The 24878-nt window shown below is 40.4% G+C and overlaps 1 protein-coding gene across 1 annotated transcript; it reads left to right on the top strand.

The window, feature by feature from the left end:
• Positions 1-264: 264 nt before the first annotated feature.
• On the top strand, positions 265-24549 carry SEC22B (SEC22 homolog B, vesicle trafficking protein). Its single transcript, XM_002715667.6, has 5 exons — positions 265-481; positions 9674-9783; positions 14080-14240; positions 17555-17701; positions 22583-24549. Exons 1-5 carry the CDS (start codon positions 407-409, stop codon positions 22735-22737), a joined length of 648 nt encoding a protein of 215 aa, XP_002715713.1. The 5' UTR covers positions 265-406; the 3' UTR covers positions 22738-24549.
• Positions 24550-24878: the final 329 nt, after the last annotated feature.

Here is a 24878-nt window from a genome sequence, read left to right as displayed (position 1 = left end):
TCTGTCCTCCCTCAAAATTTAAACTGTCACGAACTAGAAAAATTTTTTTCAATTTGGATGCTACCACCACCACCATCACCACCCCCACTTCCCCCCCAAAAAAGGTAAGACTTATTCCAAGCTCGAAATCCATAAAAGTGGGCAAGACCTCGGAAGTTTCTCTAGGTGGAAAGAAAGACTCCGGAACTAGTGTTCCAGTAGTCGTGTTTCTCGGTAGGAAGTCATTTCATGGGACCGGTAGTGGAAATTTCTTGAGCTGTTTCCGGCCACCTCAGCGGGAAGCGGAGACGCAAGCAGCTGGGTTTTAGGCTACTGAGGAGGAGGTGTAACTGTTGAGGCGGCAGAGGCAGGGAAGACGACGCTTACGGCTGCCCGGGCCAATTTTGGGTCCCAGTAGCCTGTGAAGATGGTGTTGCTAACGATGATCGCCCGAGTGGCGGACGGGCTCCCGCTGGCTGCCTCCATGCAGGAGGACGAACAGGTGAGCTGCTGCTATTAGACCCCAGGACCCCAAGCGAGCGCGCTTTGCCCTGAGCACCGAACCCTTCCTAGGACGCCGCAGAGCCTTGGGACCCCCCCACCCCAGGCACTCCCAACGCCTCCTGAGTGCTCCTTTATCTTTTGGTAGCGGGGAGACTACCTGTGGGCGGAAGTCTTTTCTGAAGGCGATTTTTGTGTTACTTGTGTTTTCTTTAGAAGAACGCCTGGAGAAGGAATAGGTTTGGCTGGTTATCAATCACCCAGGGTTTTGACTCTTGGGACCTTGTTAAAATTTAGTGCTTACAGTTTCCTCCTAATAAGGCTGCTGACCAACAAATTCTGAGGAAAATCCCTTGCTGAATTCTTCAACTCCTTTTTTTCTGTAACACCTGATTCTTGACCTAACTTACTGACATCTTTTGAAAGAGGGTGCAGTAATGTTGCCACTTATAAGCACATGTTAAAGTTCAGTACAGTACGTTTTTTTCCCCAAAGTTATGCCCAGTCCTCAATCAGCTGTACCAAATTCGTGTAATGCTTCTACCTTATTTTTTTCTTTGTCATTCGATAAAATGAGTGTCTTAGCAGGCAAACGACAGATCTTAATCATCTTTGTGTTCTCCAGAGCTTTTACAACTTTTACAGCCTTGTGCTACAAGTTGTTAAAAAATGTATTGAATTGATTAAAAAATAACAACCTCAGCCACCTTGAAAATCAAGGGGAGTTTCTGGAGAAAATTTGAGAGGTCCCTGAGGAAGGAAGGCTGAGAGTGGAATTTATGTAACTTTGTCAAAGTGATCAATTTTGTGTTACTTTCTCAAACAGCCTATGTAGTTCTTTAAAACCTTGAGGCTTAAAAAAGATGAGTTCTACAAAAAATTTTTTTTTACATTCCTACTCTGGACTTTTCATTCATATGTTTATGCAAAACAAAACAAACTTACTGAGCACATTGGAAGTGCAGGGATGGTATTAATGTAGGGCAGTAGAGGGCACAGTCTCTGCTTTCATAGAACTTACATTCTAGTGGAAAAGTCAGATAAACAACAAAAACAATTGTAATATAATTGCTGTGGAAGAGAAAGAGGATTCTGTATTTGAGCATGGAAAGGTATCCAAGTCAGTTTTGGTAGACTTGCCAGAAAAAAGTGACATGTAAGCTAACTGGTAGCAGGATCAAATAGTAAGAAACTGGAACTCTTCTATTTGGTTATATTCCTTTTTAGGTTTGATTTTGAAGTATGCTTAACTTTTAGGGGAGCAGTAATACAGAAGGTAAAGTTACAGGTTATGGTAAGTATAGTAAATTCTGTTCGTACAGAACACAAAGTCTGATCACTGAAAAACCTGAAAAATATACCCCAATGTTTGATTGTGAAATGTTTTTCTTTTTTCAAATTTGTTAAGAATTTTCTTAGGCCAGTCTGCAAAAGGAGTGTAACTGCTTTATTGAGCCTGGGAACATGATAACAAGGGAGATAGTGTGGGGAGATTTCCTTGAAGGATAGATATGTAGTTTGGCTGCAAAATAATTTTCCCACAAGGGATGACAGTGGGTTAAAGAGGGGCAGAATCTGCTAGTTTTCTGACTACTTTATTGAACTCCAAAGTGAGCAAAGAATATAAAGTGGATTTTAAAGTTTACTTGTTAGCGAGCCCATTCTGTGTTGGTGCTTTATTGAAAAATTAGTTGTTTTTGTTTTGCCTCATTCTGAGTTTGGTATTGGTTTGGAATCAGCCTACCAAAATGGGTTATTTGAATTGATAAGGGAAGCGATTTAACCAAAAATTTTCTGTGATTATAATTTCAAAGTGTTTTCCCTTAGTAATTTGGACTTTGAAAAATAAAATATTTTCTAACCTTTGAATATCTGCAAATATATGACTCCTAGATTTAATTTTACTGTTATAATAGTACACAAAACATTTATAGAATGCCTACCACATAGCAAGCACTGTGTTAAGTCTCTTAAGTGCAGTATCTCATTCGATCTTCAGGCCAGCCATATTAATATGGGTACCATTATTATTCCCTTTTATATTAAAGAAGCTCTGAGACTTAGGATAGGCTAGAAAAATATATAGCATAATAAATTTCTCATCATTGCTTTTAACACTCCAGCACTGTTAACATTTAGGACTGATAATCCTTCGTTGTGAGGGGCCATATTGTGCATTGTAGGATGACTGCAGTATCCCTGGCTTCTACCTGCTGGATGCAGAAAGCACCACCACCTTCTCTGCCTCTGTTGTGTGACAGCCAAACATATTTTCCAAACGTTGCCAAACGTCTCCTGGGGGCAGAATCACTTACATGTTGAGAACCACTGCTTTTTTTTTTTAATGTTATTTAGTCTACTTGAAAGGCAGAATGACAGTAGGAGGGAGAGACAAAGTGCCTTAATTATTGAGTTATTTTCCTAATAACAGATACCATTTTTCAGCTATTTACTAGTCCCTGTACAGGGTGCCTTGGTACTGGAAATGAATAGTCAGATACTATAATAGTAAAATTCTTGAAATATAGTCTGAATATTGTATACAGTGTTCGCTCTGTGCCACATTTATGCTGATTAGTCAATTTACTGTAATTGCTTTTAGAGGAAAATGGTTCTTGGTCTTATTGGCCTTCAACCAGCTGAGTTCCATAGAGATTTAAAAATGATAAGAGCTTAGCTAAACATTCTTACAAAGCTGAATGCTTTTCTTCTTCTTTTTCTTTTTCTTTTTTTTTTTTTTTTTTTTTTTTGGTATCAAATGAAGACAATTTTTACTTAAGATTCCATGTGAGGGATAGGCATTTGGTGCAGCAGTTAACATGTAGCCAGGGACACCCACGTCCCGTTCTGGCTTTACTTTCGATTCTAGCTTCCTGCTAATGTACACTCTGGGAGGAAGCAAGGTGATGGCTCAAGTACTTTGGTCCCTGCCACTCATGTGGGAGACCCAGACTGAGTTCTGATCACCTGGCTTGGGTCTAAGCCAGAGATAGTTACTGGGGAGTAAACCAGTGGATGGAAGATCTCTCCCTCTCCCCCTCTCTCTGTTCCTTTCAAGTAAATAAAAGTTTAAAAAATTCCTATGTAAGAAATTGCTAAAATTTTGCCATCTTCTGAAGTAGATGTCAAATGAAACCAGCACATTTTCTGCTTTATAGAGGGATGTCACATCTATTGAAGGCTCCTGTAGACTGGCTGCCTCCGGTTTGTTATCACCACTGCCTCTTTCATTATCCATCATCATCATGGAGTTTACATAGCTGACTGCAGTGAATCTGAGGCGTACCACTGACTATTTGTCATTGCTATCAAGGTTCCAGTAAGGCTGGCAGATATTAGCTGAAAGCAAGGCCATTGGTTAATGTATGGAACTGAAGATATGTTAGCCTTTTTTCCTGCATCTATTTCCAGCATCCTTTTCCAAGTATTGTTTTAGATAGAAATGTCTTAAGAAAAGTACAGAGAAGTCAATGAAAAGTATCTGTAGTGCTTTTTCAGTTGAGTGAAATAAGAGATTTTTTTCTTGCAGTTCTGTTGCCATATAAAACCAAAATGGTTGCTTATTTTAATAATCTGGAATAATGGGACATTTGAATGATCAATGAATACCTGCTGAACTGAGGGGAATAAAGACTTCCCTAATCTCAAAATAAGAACAACCTGAGGAATTTGGCTCAAAATGGATTAACTACTTTTTAATGATATATATATAGCTAGTAAGCAATTAATATATAGCTAGTAAGCAATTAAATGTATTAAAATTGAGGCCAGCATCATGGTGCAGCAGGTTAAGCTGCCAGAAGCTATACTGGCATCGTTTACCAGAGTACCAGTTCAAGTCCTGGCAGCTCTGCTTTTTTTTTCTTTAAATTAATAATTTTATTTTTTTAAGAAATACAGATTTTGTAAGTACAACTTTAGGAATATAGTTATTCTTCCCACCATACCTGCACTCCCACCCACACTTCCACTTCTCCTCTTCCCTCTCCCCCTCCCCTTCCCAGTCTCATTCTCCATTAAGATTCATTTTCAATTAACTTTCTACATAGAAGATCAACGCTATATCAACAGGTTGCACACATAAACACACACACCAAACAAACAAACAAACAAAACTGGTTGAAAATTAGTTTTACAGTTAACTTTCAAAATACAACTCATTGAGGACAGAGGTCCCGCATGGGGAATTAGTGCAGTGACTCCTGTTGTTAATTTAACAGTTAACACTCTTAAGTATGACGTCAGTGACCACCCGAGGTTCTTAACATGAGCTGCCTAGGCTATGGAAGCCTTTTGAATCCAAACTCTGTCAATATTTAGACAAGGCCATAAGCAAAATGGAAGTTCTCTCCTCCCTTCAGAGAAAAGTACATGAAAGATGCTTTTTGATACAACTAGTTATTCAGCAGTCACAGGTGACAGCAATAAAAAATATCATGGTTGTATGGAAAATTACTACTTTGTTCCTTTTGTAATATATAGGGCCAAATCCTAAATATGGTATTGTATATCCTCAAATCTGTTTCACAGTTTGTCCATATATTCTCATCTACTTCACTATTGGATTACTAACAGATATATCTTACTATACTTATACAAAGTTCATTAGCATGCCCTAGATAGAACACAAAATCAGGACATCGAAATTTTTTTTGGTAGACTGGCTCACAATGGGTCCTTTGTGATTTTGCTTTTAAAAGGTCAGTGATTAGAGCAGTGATTACACTGTTTTATGAGGTCTAGATGAGAGCTACCTCATGGTTTTTTCACCTCTTCCTGTGAATCAGATTTAATGTTAAATAGTAAGACATCAGCTAGAATATGGCTCTACTGTTGAAACCATTTTAATTATACAAGGTGCTTAAAAATTAGTGGAAAAATGAAATTAAAAGATAAGCTTATTTTGGTACAAAAAATTTGAAATCCATGCATAGAGGGTTCTTCAAAAAGTTCTTGGACACTGAATATTATGAAAACAAAATATGGATTTCAAAATTTTTACACCAAAATAAGTTAGTTTTATTTATTTATTTATTTATTGAGAGGTAGAGTTACAGACAGTGAGAGGGAGAGACAGAGAGAAAGGTCTTCCATCCACTGGTTCATTCCCCAAATGGCCACAACGGCCAGAGCTGCACCAATCCGAAGCCAGGAGCCTCTCCTGGTCTCCTACACAGGTGCAGGGGCCCAAGGGCCTGGGCCATCCTCTACTGCTTTCCCAGGCCAAAGCAGAGAGCTGAACGGGAAGAGGAGCAGCCGGGACTCCAACCGGCGCCCATATGGGATGCCAGTGCCGCAGGCAAGGATTAACCTACTGCACCATAGCACCGGCCCCTAAGCTTATTTTTTAATTCAATTCTTCCATGAGCTTTTTGAGATACCCTTGTAGAAGTGGTAGGAATGGGCTCCAGAACCAGACAGCCTAGGTTCAAATCCTGGCCTCTCTCTTTATGAGTCTGGGGTCCTTGGACAAGTTTGGCAACTCAAATATAAACTTGGTATAATGATTCTAATCACTCGACAGGATAATTGTGAAGATTAAACAAGTTAAATTACATGAAATGTTTAGAATGTTACCTGGTAGAAAGTGACTACTTAGTAATTTAATTTGCCCATTTCTGAAGAACTTTTTCTCGTTTTATCTTGATTTTCTTTTTTTTTTTTTTTTTTTTTTTTTTGACAGGCAGAGTGGACAGTGAGAGAGAGAGACAGAGAGAAAGGTCTTCCTTTGCCGTTGGTTCACCCTCCAATGGCCGCCGCGGCCGGCGCGCTGCGGCCGGCGCACCGCGCTGATCCGATGGCAGGAGCCAGGAGCCAGGTGCTTTTCCTGGTCTCCCATGGGGTGCAGGGCCCAAGCACCTGGGCCATCCTCCACTGCACTCCCTGGCCACAGCAGAGGGCTGGCCTGGAAGAGGGGCAACCGGGACAGAATCCGGCGCCCCGACCGGGACTAGAACCCGGTGTGCCGGCGCCGCTAGGCGGAGGATTAGCCTAGTGAGCCGCGGCGCCGGCCTTATCTTGATTTTCTTAAAGTTCACAGAAATTTTTTTTTTTTTTTTTTGACAGGCAGAGTGGACAGTGAGAGAGACAGAGAGAAAGGTCTTCCTTTACCATTGGTTCACCCTCCAATGGCCGCCGCAACTGGTGCACTGCGGCCGGTGCACCGCGCTGATCCGAAGGCAGGAGCCAGGTGCTTCTCCTGGTCTCCCATGGGGTGCAGGGCCCAAGCACTTGGGCCATCCTCCACTGCACTCCCTGGCCACAGCAGAGAGCTGGCCTGGAAGAGGGGCAACCGGGACAGAATCTAGCGCCCCAACTGGGACTAGAACCCTGAGTGCCGGCGCCGCAGGCAGAGGATTAGCCTATTGAGCCATGGTGCTGGCCCACAGAAATTTTCTTAAAGTTCACCAGAATGGCACATAATACTCAGGGTACAAATATGCAAAAAAAGGAATGAATGAATGAATAATGTTTACTGTTACAAAGGTAATCCAGGCTTATCATAGAAAGTTCAGTAAATACAAGCAAATGGATGAAAATCTTAGTGGTAACCATTATGTGTAATCTCTACTCAAAAACTTAGTGTTTATGCTTATATAAAATTAAATAAAAATATTGTAAGACTATACACCTAATTTTTCACTTAGCAGTATATAATGAATATTTTTTCATATCATTAAATATTATACATGAAAAAATTTGAGAGCGAATAGAGCTGCTGATTCATTCCTGAACTTTCCACAACATCTGGGTTGAGTCCAGGGCCAAAACTTTAAAATGGGAAGCTCAATCCGGATCTCCCACATGAGTAGCAGGGAACCAACTATTTAAACCATAACCTTCCCATGTTGCTTCCCATGGTACTCATTAGCAGGAAATTGAAATTGAGAGTAGAGCCAGGACTCTATCCAGGCACTGTGATATGGGATGCAAGTGCCTTAACCAACAGGCCAAACCCCTACACATTTTTAATTGTTTCATAATATTCCATTATATGAATATATGCAAATTATTATTTAACCAAAGATTGTGTCAGTGTATGTTCTCAGTAATAATAATGCTACCTGAACCAGCAGGCTTCGGCCTGGGAAAGCAGTAGATGGCCCAAGTCCTTTAGCCCCTGCACCTACATGGGAGACCCAGAAGAGGTTCCTGGCTTCAGATCAGTGCAATTATGGCCATTGTGACCATCTAGGGAGTGAACCAGTGGATGGAAGACCTCTCTCTCTGCCTCTCTGTAGTTCTGCCTTTCAAATAAGTAAATAAATCTTAAAAAATAAAAATACAAAAGATGCTATTGGATGGAAGAAATAGCTTCTAATATGTTCTGCAGCAGAGTAGAATATCTCTGGTTGACAGCTCTTAATTGAATATTTCAGAATAGCTCATAGAGAGGATTTTGAATATTTCTGACACAAATAAATGATAAATGTCTGAGCTGGTAGGCTAGTTGCTTTGGTCTGATCATTAAACATTGTATACCTGTATTGAAGTGTCACACTATACTCCATAAATACTCATTTGTAAGCTTACTCTGAAATTAGAAAAGTAAGAATGATGTTCAAAACCTGGAGAACACTTTGATTACAGTAATAAAGACAATGTATAGTGACTGTAAAAGATTTCAATATGGGAATGGGGGAGTGGGACAGAAGCATTCAGAGTACAGCTGGCAGAAGGTCTCTCCTTCCCACTAAGTGGGTGAATAAGCAGTGGATGTAAGTGTTTCCTTCCCATCTTTATGCACCTCTTTTCTTCTTTGTATCTGGTCAGCTAGTGAGATACCACTGTTTCTTCAAGAGACTTTTTTTCCTTTTATGTATTTTTTAATTGTTAAAAGTATTTAGAAATTATCCAGGAAAATTTCTATAATGTTATTATTTTCACTTTTGTTTGTACATATCCTTCAGTAGTCATAATTTTGCTGTCCAAACTTGGGAACCAAATAAATTTATACAGAAAAGGATATTTGCTTTTTCCCATCTTTGTTCTTACTCCTTTTTACCTGGTTGCAGTCATAGTGTTCATGTAACTTGCAATCATGGGTATACACATTTAGTTTTGCCTAAATGTTCAGTAATGTAATACTTTGTGGAATATTCTGCTTGATATCCCAGTCTAAAAATGAGATTCATCACTTTATTATTGACAGGGTTTTTTTCCTGAGTACAGCACATACTGTGCAAATCTTTGCTAACAATTGTGCAAGTGAAGTGGGTTAGGAGGAGGATACTGACCTAATAATGCACAGAACACTGGATTGAAAGAGAGTTCCTTAAATGTAGCTAAGTATACACTTTTGCTTCCTAGTTAGTAAGTAATGTCATCTTTAAGAACTAGGAGTTAGGGGGCTAGTGCCTGTAGTGCCGGCATCCCATATGGGCGCCGGTTCTAGTCCCAGCTGTTCTACTTCCAGTCCGGCTCTCTGCTGTGGCCTAGGAAAGCAGTGGAGGATGGCCCAAGTCCTTGGACCCCTGCACCTGCGTGGGAGACCCAGAGAAGGCTCCTGGTTCCTTGCTTTGGATCAGCGTAGCTCCTGCCATTGCAGCCAACTGGAGAGTGAACCAGTGGATGGAAGACCTCTCTCTCTCCCTTCCTCTCTCTCTCTCTGCTTCTCCTTCTCTCTCTGTGTAACTGTGACTTTCAAGTAAATGAATAAATCTTAAAAAAAAAAAAAAAAGAGAACTAAGAGTTAGGACTTCCTTCTTTTTTCTTTTTAAAGATTTATTTATTTATTTGAAAGCGTTACACAGAGAGAGGAGAGGCAGAGAGAGAGAGAGAGGTCTTCCATCCAATGGTTCACTCCCCAGATGGCCGCAACGGTCGGAGCTGCACCGATCCGGAGCCAGGAGCCAGGAGCTTCCTCCGGGTCTCCCACGCGGGTGCAGGGGCCCAAGGACTTGGGCCATCTTCCACTGATTTCTCAGGCCATAGCAGAGAGCTGGATCAGAAGAGGAGCAGCCAGGACTCAAACTGGCGCCCATATAGGATGCTGGCGCTTCAGGCCAGGGCCTTAACCCGCTGCACCACAGCACCGGCCCCAGGACTTCCTTCTAAAAATATGCCTTTTTTTTTTTTTTCATTAAAACAAAGGACCTGATTTACAAAGTGTCTCATAATGTCATGATGCTCCTTATTAACACGCGTTTTTGTGTGTGCAAAATGTTTAAATGGAGGTGTCATCTTCTTTCAGTCTGGCCGGGACCTTCAACAGTACCAGAGTCAGGCTAAGCAGCTCTTCAGAAAGCTGAATGAACAGTCCCCTACGAGGTGTACTTTGGAAGCAGGAGCCATGACTTTTCAGTGAGTATATTCCTGATTTCTTTTTGGTCACGTAAGTATGTAGGGTAACACCTGATGAGAATGGTAACAATTGTTTGAAAAGTTTTAAAAATACAGTCTCTTCATGGAAGCAACTTTTCTGGCTTTAATTCTGCAAAATGAAATCTCAGCTTGTTTATTCAGAAGGCCGATCATAAGTTATGAGTGTTGTTCCTCTCATGTAATAATAACTTCTTGCTTTATGACTACCTTAGAATCAGAAACATGTAGGTTAGTATTCCTGCTCTAATGTTTACTAACAGGGGCCGAAGCTGTGGCGTAGCAGGTAAAGCTGCCACCTGCAGTGCTGGCATCTTCGGGTGCTGGTCAAGTCCCGGCTGCTCTATTTCCAATCCTCTCTCTGCTATGGCCTGGGAAAGCAGTAGAAGATGGCCCAAATCCTTGGGCCCCTGCCACCACATGGGAGACCAGGAAGAAGCTCCTGGCTCCTGGCTTCAGATCTGCGCAGCTCTGGCGTTGCAGCCATTTGGCGAGTAAACCAGCGGATGGAAGGCCTCTCTGTCTGTCTCTCTCTCTCTCTCTCTCTCTCTCTGCCTCTCCTTCTCTCTCTGTATAACTCTGACTTTCAAGTAAATAAATAAATCTTTAAAAAAAAAAAATGCTGGCCGGCGCCACAGCTCAATAGGCTAATCCTCCGCCTGCGGCGCCGGCACCACAGGTTCTAGTCCAGGTTGGGGTGCCAGGTTCTAGTCCTGGTTGCTCCTCTTCCAGTCCAGCTCTCTGCTGTGGCCTGGGAAGGCAGTGGAAGATGGCCCAAGTGCTTGGGCCCTGCACCCGCATGGGAGACCAGGAGGAAGAACCTGGCTCCTGGCTTCATATCGGTTCAGAGCGCCGGCCGTTGCAGCCATTTGGGGGGTGAACCAATGGAAAAGGAAGACCTTTTTTTTCTCTCTCTCTCACTGTCTAACTCTGCCTGTCCAAAAAAAAAAAAAAAAAAGTTCACTAATAGTAGAACTTTGAGCAACTCCCATAGCTTCATGTTTCGGTTTTCCTCCATAGAATACATAAAATAGGGGGAAAAATCTTGGGAATTTCATGAGAACTATTCACACATCCATGAATAATACCATCTTGCCTGATATGTAGGGAATAGTCAATAAATAACTGATAATTTAAGAGCATCCCAATCGGTGATAATATAAACAATATGTACAGCTGAGAGAGGTGTCAAAGGAATTTTAAATTAACTACAGATAACTGTATTCAGTGTTTAGTATATGTCAAGTTTGAAACTGACAAAATAAGAAGAACTGAAAAGGAGAAAGTACAAGAAGATCACAGGAAAATACAAAAGTATCAGCTAAATAATCTTTACTATTTTAGCTAGAGAGGAACCTACTGTGTTTAATTTCAAAAAACAAGAGGCCGGCGCCGCGGCTCACTAGGCTAATCCTCCGCCTAGCGGCGCCGGCACACCGGGTTCTAGTCCCGGTCGGGGCGCCGGATTCTGTCCCGGTTGCCCCTCTTCCAGGCCAGCTCTCTGCTGTGGCCAGGGAGTGCAGTGGAGGATGGCCCAGGTGCTTGGGCCCTGTACCCCATGGGAGACCAGGAAAAGCACCTGGCTCCTGGCTCCTGCCATCGGATCAGCGCGGTGCGCCGGCCGCAGCGCGCCGGCCGTGGCGGCCATTGGAGGGTGAACCAACGGCAAAGGAAGACCTTTCTCTCTGTCTCTCTCTCTCACTGTCCACTCTGCCTGTCAAAAAAAAAAAAAAAAAAAAAAAAAAACAAGAAACTTCCACTTATCAAACACAAATATATCAAAACAAAAACAGAACCCTGGCTTACTGATTAAGAAAATGGTGGGCATTACTTTTTTTTTTAAGATTTATTTATTTATTTTAAAGTCAGTGCTACACAGAGAGGGAGAGACAAAGATCTTCCAACCACTAGTTCAATCCTCTAATGGCCACATTGGCCACAATGGCTGGGGCTGGGCCAGCCAGGAGCTTCATCCAGGAACCCCATAAGGGTGGCAGAGACCTAAACACTTGGGCTATCTTCCACTGCTTTTTCCAGGCCATTGGCAGGGAGCTGGATCAGAAGCAGGTCCTACATCCTCAAATCCAGCCAGTTGTGGATTGAAAATATTTGGAAAAAAATACTTGTGTCTGTATTGAGTGTGTACAGGCTTTTTTACTTGTCATTCTCTAAACAATATAGTGTAACAACTGTTTTCATAACATTTACATTGTGTGAGTGAATATATTATAGGTAATAGTGGGATGATTTTAAAGTCTGCTAGAAGATGGGCATTAAGGTATATGCAGATACTGCACTGTTTGCTATAAGGGACTTGAGCATCTGCAGATTTTGGTACCCACAAGGCTCCTAGAACCAAGACCCCACACATACTAAGGGACAACTGTATATCTCTACCATGAGTTGGGAAACAAAGAACTTAGGAAAGTCCTCATAGAATTGAGAAGAGATTTTCTTCTGCCTACTTCCTTTAGGACTTTGTAGTCTCACATGCTTTATTTCCATTCAAGAATTATTAAAGGTTTATTCTTTGCTAGGCCTTGTATTAAGTCCTGCCTGAAATGCCATACCTTGTTTTTGTTTTTTGTTTTGTTTTGTTTTGTTTTTTTGTTTTTTTTTTTTGGACAGGCAGAGTGGACAGTGAGAGAGAGAGAGACATACAGAGCGCACTGTGCTGATCCGAAGGCAGGAGCCAGGTGCTTCTCCTGGTCTCCCATGCAGGTGCAGGGCCCAAGCACTTGGGCCATCCTCCACTGCACTCCCTGGCCACAGCAGAGAGCTGGCCTGGAAGAGGGGCAACCGGGACAGGATCCGGTGCCCCTACTGGGACTAGAACCTTGGGTGCCGGCGCTGCAGGCAGAGGATTAGCCTATTGAGCCGCAGTGCCGGCCAAAATGCCATACCTTTTAATGAATGTATCTTCTTATTGGCAGAGAGAAGCACACAATTCCAATATATTATAATGCCTTAGGGCAAGGGGTGCTATAATCCAGTATAAATGAAATGTTTTAGAAGGACAGAGAAGAAAGCAATTAATTCCCTTTTGTAGGGGTTAAGATTGAAGAAAAGAGTAGGAAGAGAGAATACAGAGAAGTTTCACAGAAAAAATTATAGTAGAATTAAGTATACGAAAATGAGCAGAATTTCTCTAGATAGATAAAAGAGTATTACAATTGGAAAAAATAACATGAGTAGAAGTTCACAAAGATGTAAAGAACCTAGCTTATTAGAGGATGGCATGCCATTTGTTATATAAGGATATATGAGACAACGTGGCTTGTTTTGAAGAGCTATAAATAGCTATACCAAGAGTATGATTTTATTTTACAGGTAGTGGGGAACCCCTAGAATTTTTAAGCATGGCAGTATGGTCATATTGACTTTTTGGGAATAAAACTGATGTTATAGAAGATTGAAGGCAAGGAGGCTAGTTAATTCAGGTGGCCACAAGCAATAGGACAGCAGTATTACTAAGATGTCCAACAGATAATATCATAGTCTTTAAATTATCCTCTCTGGAGTTCTAGAATGCCTCAGGGACCACATAGAAAGGGCAAGGGTGGAAGTCTTTGTAATGCTTTGGGCCTTTAAGATTTTATCTGCTGTACACATTGGTCTTCTGAATATAATTTTAACTGAAAGAGTCCTATGGCTAGAAAGAAGTTTGAAAATCACTTACTAGCCTAACGGTTTTCTAGAATATCTCAGATATGCAATCCAGTAGCCTCTTGCAGAATGTTAGAGAGCTCACTGTCATAGGAGGAGTCAGTTCTGTTGTTAGATAGTTTCCAGTTGACCATGGAGTTCATCTACCTTGGAAATTAGTATGCATCTTTGGTCCTGCAGTTGCTGTTTTCTGTACCCAGTAAATATGACATTAACCTCCACAGAAATTTGCAGTTCTTTTTGTCCTTGTGACTAGAAGGAGTTTAAATATGGATGTACTAGCTTGCAATGCAGAATCAAAGGGTAGATAGTCAGAACTCTGAGTTTTCAAAAAAAAATTTTTAGGTGTTGATGTACATGAGTTGAAAATTTGTCAAATAATTAGGATAAAAATGTATAAATGCTCTTTTGGAATTTACTTCTAATAATGGAAAGATATTGCTTTCTAATTCTAGGGATTTGTAGTTTGAAACTGACTTTGTGATTTAGCCAGCATCACAGGGTTTGGACCATATAGTTGCAGAAGTTTGCATGGTTCTGAATTGTGTTTCAATCTGTTAGAAGTACTTACTGTTTAAAAATGATTTTTGTGTTTCTTTTTTGTTTCTCCAGCTACATTATTGAACAGGGAGTGTGTTATTTGGTTTTGTGTGAGGCTGCCTTTCCTAAGAAGTTGGCTTTTGCCTACCTAGAAGATTTGCACTCAGAATTTGATGAACAGCATGGGAAGAAGGTGCCCACTGTGTCTAGACCTTACTCCTTTATTGAATTTGGTAAGTTTTTGACCCTGACTTGTCAAAAGGAAGCAAACGATATGAAGAAGCCATTTGTTACACTAACACAATATTGATGCATTTTTTTAAAATTTATTTATTTGAGAGATAGAGTTACAGACAGTGAGAGGGAGAGACAGAGAGAAAGGTCTTCCATCCGCTGGTTCACTCCCCAAATGGCCACAACAGCCGGAGCTGCTCTGATCTGAAGCCAGGAACCAGGAGCTTCTTCCGGGTCTCCCACGCAGTTGCAGGGACCCAAGGACTTGGACCATTCTCTACTGATTTCCCAGGCCAAAGCAGAGAGCTGGATGGGAAGAGGAGCAGCTGGGACTAGAACCGGCACCTATATGGGATACCGGCACTGCAGGCGAGGGCATTAACCAGCTGTGGCACAGCACCGGCCCCCCTGTATATTAACATTGGGGTTCATTTTGTGGAGATCAGAATGCAGAAATCAGAAAGAATTATATTTTGCTTTTTACAGTAGAATAAGATCCTCTATTCAAAAAAAAAAAAAAAAAAAAACCCAGAAGATGGTGATGTCTGTTGTTCTCTCTAGGTTTCTTCTGCCTTTTAAATTAACAAGAAAAAAAAAAGGACTCATCACCAATAATACCTGGGTCAAGTAACTGATGGCAATAGATCACAGAAAATGTCTTAACTGTACTAAGTACAGGGAGTGAGAATAAGTAGGATCAGGCTACATCACAGAAAATTTTAGTTAAAAAAGAAATTAGTTATACTCCCTGACGTGTTTCAGGTTTGTTAGTATATGGATCATTTGCTTTTCAGAAAGAGAAAATTTAGCAAAGTATTCTAGTTTTCTATAACTAAATTTTCCAAGTGCTAATTTATATTGTGTTCAGTTTTTCAAATTTTATTTTTTAGGTAATAATATAGTCCAGTAAAGCGAAGAAAAAAATTAGACAAATGCCCGAGGGAGAATGTAAGTGGTATATGCCAGTGACCATAAGGGAACTATATACAGAGATAAGAATGGGCTGTAGGGGATAGGGCCGGCACCGTGGCTCACTTGGTTAATCCGCACCTGGCTCCTGGCTTTGGATCGGTGCAGTGCCAGCTGTGGCGGCCATTTGGGGAATGAACCAATGGAAGAAAGACCTTTCTTTCTGTCTCTCTCTCTTACTGTCTAGCTCTATCTGTCAAATTAAAAAAAAAAAAAAGAATGGGCTGTAGGGGAATCCCAAGGTACCATGCACCTGTGGTTGTATTATCCGTAGACCTGAAGTTATAAGGGGAAGAACCAAATTCAGAAACTGAGGAGGAGAAAATTTACAGAGAAGGCCAGTTCGAGGGAAGCAGTAACTTTTGGCTTTGCCAGCCCAAAGTCACTTCTTAGGGAGGAGCCAGGAGCTCACTGTCTGCTCTCCTCCTTCCGTGCTGTTGGGACTTCCTCACTGTCTCTGAACCTAACTGAAGGCTAAGGGTGAGGAGCCCATTCAGGTCAGTTTCCCAGAAAGCAAAGTGGAAAAGAGTGGAGAGGAGATCTAAAGAGGCGGATAAAAGGTGCCCAGCCAGGCCAGCGCTGCCGTGCAGTGGGTTAAGCCATGACCTGCAGTGCCGGATTCCTGTTTGGGCGCTGGTTTGAGTCATGGCTGTTCTGCTTCTGGTCCTGCTCCCTGCTAATGTGCCTGGGAACAAACCAGGAAATGAACCCAAGCATTCCAATATGGAATGCAGGTGTCCCAACTGGCATTTTTTTTTTTTTTCCAGGCAGAGTTAGAGAGAGAGAGACAGAGAGAGACTTACAGACAGTGAGAGAGAGACAGAGAGAAAGGTCTTCTTTCCGTTGGTTCACTCCCCTAATGGCTGCTACGGCCGGTGCTGTGCCGGTCTGAAGCCAGGAGCCAGGTGCTTCCTCCCAGTCTCCCATGGTGGTGCAGGGCCCAAGCACTTGGGCCATCCTCCACTGCACTCCTGGGCCACAGCAGAGAGCTGGACTGGAAGAGGAGCATCTGGGACTAGAACCCGGCACCCCAACCGGGACTAGAACTCAGGGTGCCAGCGCTGCAGGCGGAGGATTAGCCAAGTGAGCCACAGCGCCGGCCCAACTGGCATCTTAACCACTAGGCCGAATGATTGTCCTGCTTCTCACCTTTTTGGATGCTTATAAACTCGTTTACCATATTAAGTTCAAATAATACTAGAGTGTTAGCAACCTTTCAGGGAAAGTGTAGAATTAAATAATGAAGCCCTAAGTATTCTCCAAATATAGTTTGAAAATTTCTGCTTGCAAGAAAGGCTTACTGTATTGGGTCTTAATTTTTTCTTTTTCTTTTTTTAGATTTTTTAAATTTATTTGAAAGACAGAGTTACAGAGAGAGGTAATGACAGAGAGAGAGGTCTTCCATCCACTGGTTCACTCCTCAGATGGCTACAATGGCCAGAGCTGCGCAGATCCGAAGCCAGGATCCAGGAGCTTCCTCCGGGTCTCACACGCGGGTACATGGGCCTGAGGACTTGGGCCATCTTCTACTGCTTTCCTAGGCCACAGCAGAGTGCTCGCTTCGGCAGTACATATACTAGGCCACAGCAGAGATCTGGATCGGAAGAGGAGCAGCCGGACTAGAACTGGCACCCATATGGGATGCCGGCACTTCAGGCCAGGGCTTTAACCTGCTGTTCCACAGCGCCGGGCCCATGGGTCTTAATTTTTCTGAGAATTCTGATAGCAGATACTTTGAATTCATAGTGTCCAAAGGACATTTTTTTCTGAATGGTCACCTGGTTCTATCTTTACATGGTACAAATGAGGAAGTTAAAGTCCAGATTTTGAGGTAGGTGTTACAATGCAACAGCTTTAGCCACCACGTGGGATGCCCACATCCCATATTGGAATGCCTGGTTCAAGTTCTGGCTGCTTCACTTCCTATTCAGCTACCTGCTGCCTGGGAAAGCACTGGATGATAGCCCAAGTACTTGGAGCCTTGCCCTTGTGTGCAAGACCCAGATGGAGTTCTGGACTCTTAGCTTTGGTCTGACTGAGTCCAGTGGTTGCAGGCTTTTGAGGACTGAAAGAGCAGATAGAAGGTGTCTCTGTCTCTGTCTCTTTTTCCCTCTCTCTGTCAATGTGTTTTACAGATAAACAAATACATAAAGACATCCTCTATCTGTCTTCCTATCTTTAATGATGAGGGGGGAAAAAAGTCAAGATTTTGATATTTCCCAGAGTTTGGTTAGCCATAGACAATGGCAGATCCAGAAATAAACTCAAAACATCCAGTTCTCTACTTCAGCACTTTGCTATACATGAGAGAAATTGTTAATGGTAACTTTCATCATCAATCTAGATACCTTCATTCAGAAAACCAAGAAGCTGTACATTGACAGTCGTGCTCGGAGAAACCTAGGCTCCATCAACACTGAATTGCAAGATGTGCAGAGGATCATGGTGGCCAATATTGAAGAAGTATTACAACGAGGAGAAGCACTCTCAGGTATCTAAGATTAAGATGAATCTTACAAAGAGGTAGTTATTCCATGAGCAAGGATAGTTCACTTTGCAATACCTTTTATGCTGTCAGATTCTATGTAGGACTATTAACAATTCGTGTCTCAAAAAATAGATTTTTACAAAGCTTCCAATCTGATTATTTTTCTCATAGCGTGATTAATAGTATAAAGTCCCAGCCATATTAAAAGTAATTATTCTTTCCAAGATATTTTCACAGTTAAGTAAATTATATACAGAATCATTTGCAGAGTTTATAGGAAATGAAAGGACGAATGAGAGGAAATTAACAAAGATACATTGCACTGGTTTTCTGGGTAGCCCTCATTGAGAGGCTTATTACTGCCAGATCAATCCTTATTAAATGCCATTTTTGTGAAAGCATTCGTCTGCTGAAAAACTTCTAAATATGAGATTACAGGATAATATACAATATGCTTTCAACTTTTCATTCATTTCTTTAGTTATTATATGCTTATAGTGTGTAAAGCATTGTGTTCTGTGAATAAGATGTTCTGGAAAATAAGGAGATGGCAAACATCCATCATTCTCCATAATTACCAAACATTCTACCTCAGCCAGGTCAGCGTACTCACATCCGTAATAGTCCGTACTTACCTCATGCTGGATCTGTTCTTTAAGACCTAGACAAGATCTGCCTTTCAAAGAAGCCTTCCCTGATTCTTATAGCCTACATCACATTGATCTCTTCTGTACTTTAAAATACTAAAGTGATTAGTTATATAATTTTTAATCACATAATTGTATGCATATGTGTGTATTTAATTTTTAGCACATAATTGTATGCTTATGTGTGTATTTATTTACCTAATTCATCCTAAGTATACATACTGAATGTTTATGTTATCTATCACAGTATGTATTCCATACATTAATGTATTTTATATTTTTATGAATCTATAAATGTATTATATATATGCATTTTACAATTTTAAATTTTGATTTTAAAATTTATTTTATTTTACAATTATCTTTTAAAATTTAAAAATTGAAGATAATATATTTAAGGTAAATTAGGTAAAAATTAGGTAGTTTTACCTACACAAATTTTGAAATTATAGGTAATTAGTTTTTATGTATAAATTTACTTGATGTTTAAATGTCACCTAGGTATTTAATGTAGACATGTAAGCTCATTAAAGGTAGCCTTTATTTATATGTTTTATATCCATTTCATATATTTCTTTTGTATCCTTCACAGTAATGGTTACAGATAAGTTCCTTAATGAGTACTTCTTGAGTACAGTCTTGGTCACATATTTATTAGCTAATAGGTTTTCCTTTATTATGAACTAGAAACTTTTTGTTTTATTTTTAATTCATTTGAGAGGCAGAGAGACAGAAAGAGAGATAGAATCTCCCACTCATGCCGGCGCCGCAGCTCACTAGGCTAATCCTCCGCCTTGTGGTGCCGGCACACCAGGTTCTAGTCCCGGTCGGGGCGCCGGATTCTGTCCCAGTTGCCCCTCTTCCAGACCAGCTGTCTGCTGTGGCCAGGGAGTGCAATGGAGGATGGCCCAAGTGCTTGGGCCCTGCACCCCATGGGAGACCAGGATAAGTATCTGGCTCCTGCCATCGGATCAGCGCGGTGCGCCGGCCGCAGCGCACCGGCCATGGCGGCCATTGGAGGGTGAACCAACGGCAAAAGGAAGACCTTTCTCTCTGTCTCTCTCACTGTCCACTCTGCCTGTCAAAAAAAATTAAAAAATAAAAAATAAAAAGAAATCTCCCACTCATTTGATGAACTGCAAACTTTAAGCTTTATGTTAGTAGTCACCATTTATGCTAACATATCACTTCACTCTCTTTAAACAGCAAATTTTGAGTGAGTCTGTATAAGTTTTCAACATAATAAACCTCTTACCTAGGGTAAAATAGACCAGCATAGGAATTTTTCTTAAAGCTAAAATATATGTATTTGTCAGTTTATCAACAATGTAAAGGAATCTGTTCTAGTGCTTTGTTTGTCACAAAGCTGATTTGTTGATTGAAAAAAAAGTACATTTCTACTCTTAAATTACTTTGGTTGGAAGATAAAGAAACATTCTCACAGAGTATTTAATAGTGTAAGGGCACAAACATTATCCAGCACTTACCTTTCATTTACCTTAATTAAATCTTTATAGTAATCTCATGTGAACTGGGTGATATCAAATCAGTTTTACTGTTTATATGGTTTACTAAAAGTCACACTGCTGATACCCACAGAACCTGTTGGCCTCTGGAATCCTGTTCTCTTTTTTGCATGATAATTTTAAAAGGATGTATAACAGCTGCTGTGTAAAATAAAGGAATTAGATAAATTTGAAGTGAAGAGAAAACATTTCCTAAATTTAGATAAATCAAGAAGGAATGGAGAGTGGTATTTTACGTGAAAGAAAAAGCATATCTGAGCAGAACACATGTGAAGGACAGTGAAGAGATCAGCCTACCAGAATCATGTTTTTTCCTCTTTAAGCTTCTTCCTAAACATCCATCTTTCTTCTGTCTCTAATTTCTAGTTTTAGAGCTAGTCTAACTTTGCATTTAAGATCCATGAGTAGTTCCTTGCAGGTTCTTTGAACAAGATCAGATTATACCCATTTTGGCTGCCTAAATAAACCTGTTTCTTTGAAGCAGTGAGTTTTGTTTTCTCATTTAAAGGTGTCACCTCTACAAAACTCAATTCTCCAAAAGCAAGAATCATGTACATATGATCATTATTATATCTTCTAGCTCTTCACATGGTGTCTATACCATAAATACTTGTTTAATTGACGCTAAGCAATAGCTTTATCTTTTTTAAAAAATATTTATTTATTTATTTGAAAGACAGAGTTACAGAGAGGCAGAGGCAGAGAGAGAGGGAGAAAGGGGGAGAGAGAGAGAGAGAAAGAAAGAGAGATGTCTTCCATCCACTGGTTCACACTCCCTAAGTGGTCACAATGGCCAGAGCTGAGTTGATCCGAAGCCAAGAACCAGGAGCTTCCTCTGGGTCTCCCAGGTGGGTGCAGGGGCCCAAGGACTTGGGCCATCTTCTACTCTGCCAGGCCGTAGCAGAGAGCTGGATCAGAAGTGGAGCAGCCAGAACTCAAACCGGTGCCCATAGGGGATGCCAGCACTACAGGCAGCTGCTTTACCCAATACACCAGGCACCGGCCCCAATAGCTTTGTCTTTATGGTATCTTGTACTTCAAAAGGTTCTTATATTGAAGAAGTCTCTTATTTCAAATAGCCTACTAACTGCTACTCTGCCCAGTTATTCTCAGCAGATTTAGAGTCATTCAGCACTGACCATAAGCTAGGTCCTGTTCTAGGCAATTGTGATATAGCAGTAAACACGGTAGTTAAAAGTCCCTAGTGAGTGCAATATACTTTCTGGTATACCAGCTAGAAATATTGTTAAGCATTATCATGGTTATTTCTCTCACCTGTTTTCTTTCATGACTAGATGTTTTTCTTATTCATATAAGTAGTTGTTAATTTAGATGTGGCTGACGTGTCAGTAGTATTAAGTAATACCACATTTCTCAACAAAACCACTGTTTATTGAGCAACTCCAGATATTCCAAGAGCATTCTGTAAGGAAGAGCAAACAAATTCAGATTACAAAATAGTTCTCTGAAAACTTAAAAAAATGAAGTTTGAGTAAAATGTAAAAATGAGAAGTTCTGGTATTAAAATATGCTGAGTATTTTCATATGATCTAGTTTGTCTCTATCTGGCACTTTTTCTAAGAGCTCAGCTAATAATTATAAGAAGGTAACATAAATATCCTTGAAGAAAAGAAAATGAGCTTTGCAGAAAATGCTAAAAAGCTTAATTTACAGGGGCCAATGTGGCTTAGTGAGTAAAGCCACCACCTGTGATGCTGGCATCCCATATGGGTGCTGGTTTGTGTACCAGCTGCTCCACTTGCCTTCCAGCTTCCTGCTAAGCCTGGGAGGGGCAGTGGAGGATGGCCCAAGTATTTGGGCCCCTGCTATCTTTGTGGGAGACCTGAATAAAGCTCCTGGCTCCTGGCAGCAGCCTGACTCAGCTCTGGCTAGTGAAGCCATCTGTGGGGTGAACCAGTGTATGGAAGATCTCTTTGTCTCTCCTTCTCTCTGTAACTCTGCCTTTCAAATAAATTAAAAAAATAAAAGCAGCAGCTTAATTTACTAGAAATTGGTGGGTTTTTAGTACTCATTGTAATTTAGTTACGTGACAACTTTCCTATATCTGTTGAATTGTAATTTCTGATAGTCTTAACTTCAAACAGTCTTTTTTCTGTGGAGTCTTGGAAATTTTAGTGATCACCATTGAAATATAGCTTAATACTCAGACTGGTTAATTGTATTTTCTGATTATCTGAGTCTTATCTTACACAGATTATCACTTTTCAAAATATGAGAAAATGTGGATTAAATTAAAATATGAAGATGATAATAATTAGAAAAACATGACCCAGTATCTATCAAACGTTTCTTGTATGCAGGCATGGTGCTAACTTCACAGGCAGCCTCATGTACTTGTGATCTTACGATGTAGTTCCTGTTATTATCCCCATTTTGGAGATGAAGAAACTGGGCCAGAGGTTAAATGACTTGGCCAGTTTCATGTGGTTGGTACAGATGATTTTGAACGAAAGTCTGAGGCCAGAGCCTGCACTGCTGACTACCTCACTGTACAACCTCAAGAAATTGGATACAATTTGACATGATAATTTTTAAATGTATGTTTTACAGTGCTTTAGGATCATAAATTAATAAGTATATGCAAACTTACCCTTAGCCCTTAGAGTAAAAATGATCATTTAAAGCCTTTTATGCTTTTGTTAGAATACTTCCAGTTACTAATTACTGTTTTCCTTTTTGCCCTTTGACAGCATTGGATTCAAAGGCTAACAATTTGTCCAGTCTGTCGAAGAAATACCGCCAGGATGCGAAGTACTTGAACATGCGTTCCACTTACGCCAAACTTGCAGCAGTAGCTGTATTTTTCATCATGTTAATAGTGTATGTGCGATTCTGGTGGCTGTGAAGTAGTGAATCCAGTCACTGGTAAGGGAGAACCTAGAATCCAGCAGGTGTGTGTTTTCAGGAAGCTGAGCTCACAGGGATGTATATTAGAATCCAAGTGGAACTTCTGCCTCAAAAGACCTTGCAAGAAAAGACATGTCCTGAAAATGAAAGGTTACACCTCATTTAATGAAGCTTAACCCTAAGTAGAAAGTCTCTTTTGGGGGCAGAGTCTTTCTCTGGGTGCTAAGCCATGTACGTTAGGGAACAGTAGGTTGTTTCATGTTGTTTTTTCCCTCCCAGTTCATTCTTAAAACAGCACTGACTGGGGCATTCTCATTCTCTAATGAAGCCATCAGTGAGATTTAGCGTAGCCAGCCTGTGCTAGCAACATTCTGAACTTCCTTCAAAGAAGGCAGCCCTAATTTAGGAAGTTTTCTGACTCTAATCAACATTCCTTTTGTTGGTGACATTTGTGACTTTCAGTAATCAGAGCTGTGGAAGGCCTTTCGAACAAGACTCCACTATGTGAAGGTTAATTGCTGTGCTGCACAGATCTTGTCTATCGGCCCCTGTGGGAAGTTAACCTTTGTTGTTTTCCTTTTATGATATTTTGCTTATTGCACAATTGCTCTAGGGTTAAGTGAATTATATTAAGAAGCCTTGAAATTATAATATAGTATTCCTTGATTAAGAAGCTAAAATGTTTTCTCTCATTTACTTCTTAAACAAAAACTTAAATTAACTTGGGACATTACTTTATTTTGCAACATCTGGTTTTCTATTAATATAAGAGTGAGGATGGCATAGCCAGAGGCCTATGGCTTAGTGAGAAGAAAGGTATAGCTTATAACTATAGCTTCATTCTGCTCCTTTACTCAACTTCCTCTGCAGCAGTTACCCCTGCTCTTGGTTTTCCTCCTGCCACAATTTGCTAACAATTTTTAAATTCTCTTGTGCCCAGTAATTTCATGTCTTATCAACATCCTCTCAGGATATTTTCAAATTTCAAAATAGAAAATATTCAGGTATACCTTAATTAAGTCTAAACTTTTTGAAGATCAAATATTCGAACTGCTAAGTACCTTTATCTGAGGACGTCTCTGAGAGCACATCATTCCTGTTGCAGTTCATGTACATACTCTGAGAATGTTCTAGGGAAAGATAACTCATTCACAGCAGCTCTTGTTAACTAATAAAAGCACCTATGATTTTTCCCTTTTTTGCTCAGGGATGATGAGAATTTACTTTTACCTTCTGAGGTGGAATTTTTTAAATAGGGAGAATAGGCCTTTTAAATAATTATCAAAAGGGTCTGCAGTACACCCTACAACTCTTGCACATACTGCAAATATTCCTTTGAATTATACAGGAAAAAGAGCCAACTTCTTATTTCTTACCATCTTTGGAAAAAAACTTTAACCAACAGGCAATTTTATAACCCTAAGAAATCATCAAAATACTGTCTTAATTACTGGTAGAGAAAAAAAATTCTTATTTCTTTATCACAAGGCAAGGAGAATGCTTATTTTATTCCTGATAATTCACAAAACCAGAATTAATTTTTTTTCTTTCTATTATGAACCTTAATCTGCCAATTGGAATTTTATGCATGAAATACGAAGTTAACTTTTATAGACAGTAAGTGCTTTTAAGTCTGTAGAAGGCTCATTCCTCAGTAATGATATTGATTATAAAAACCTTTTTGAAAGGCTGGAAACTGAGTAGTACCACAGCATTTGGTGCTTCTATAGAAGTGGAGAGCAGCTCATTGTTGAGAGTTGCATGCTGCATCCTAATGATCAGCAATGAAATAAATACTTCTAGAATGTTCCATCAAGTGTGAAGTTGTGTTAACTAGTTCCTTATGTATATGTATCTTTTTAGGTATATTTGTTTCTTAGTGGGCTAACTATCAAAGGAGTAGAATAAATGATGAAAAAAAGTCCAGAAAATGGGTTAAGATCAGAGCAGTAGAAAAATGAGAGAATAAGATTGTGATAATACAGTTCCCACTTCTGTTCTTAATAGGAGATAGTGGGAAATCTGATTAGATGAATATATTAGCAACCAAATAAGCGTCTAAAATAGATGGGGTCATTTGAGGCACATAAAGGAAAGATACCTAATTTATTTTGGGAAGGAGTGTAGTAAGGAAACTTT

Source organism: Oryctolagus cuniculus, chromosome 7 (genome assembly GCF_051225735.1).
Source record: "Oryctolagus cuniculus isolate XC-2025 breed Fujian yellow rabbit chromosome 7, ASM5122573v1, whole genome shotgun sequence".
In the NCBI taxonomy this organism is placed as follows: domain Eukaryota; kingdom Metazoa; phylum Chordata; class Mammalia; order Lagomorpha; family Leporidae; genus Oryctolagus; species Oryctolagus cuniculus.
This window is presented reverse-complemented; position numbering and strand designations above follow the sequence as displayed.

Excerpts from the sequence above, each read along its gene's own strand:
- SEC22B (XM_002715667.6), top strand. The coding sequence starts at position 407 with ATGGTGTTGCTAACGATGATCGCCCGAGTGGCGGACGGGCTCCCGCTG. Across the intron at positions 9,784-14,079 it reads GCAGGAGCCATGACTTTTCA|CTACATTATTGAACAGGGAG; the intron begins GTGAGTATATTC and ends TTGTTTCTCCAG. Across the intron at positions 14,241-17,554 it reads TTACTCCTTTATTGAATTTG|ATACCTTCATTCAGAAAACC; the intron begins GTAAGTTTTTGA and ends TCATCAATCTAG.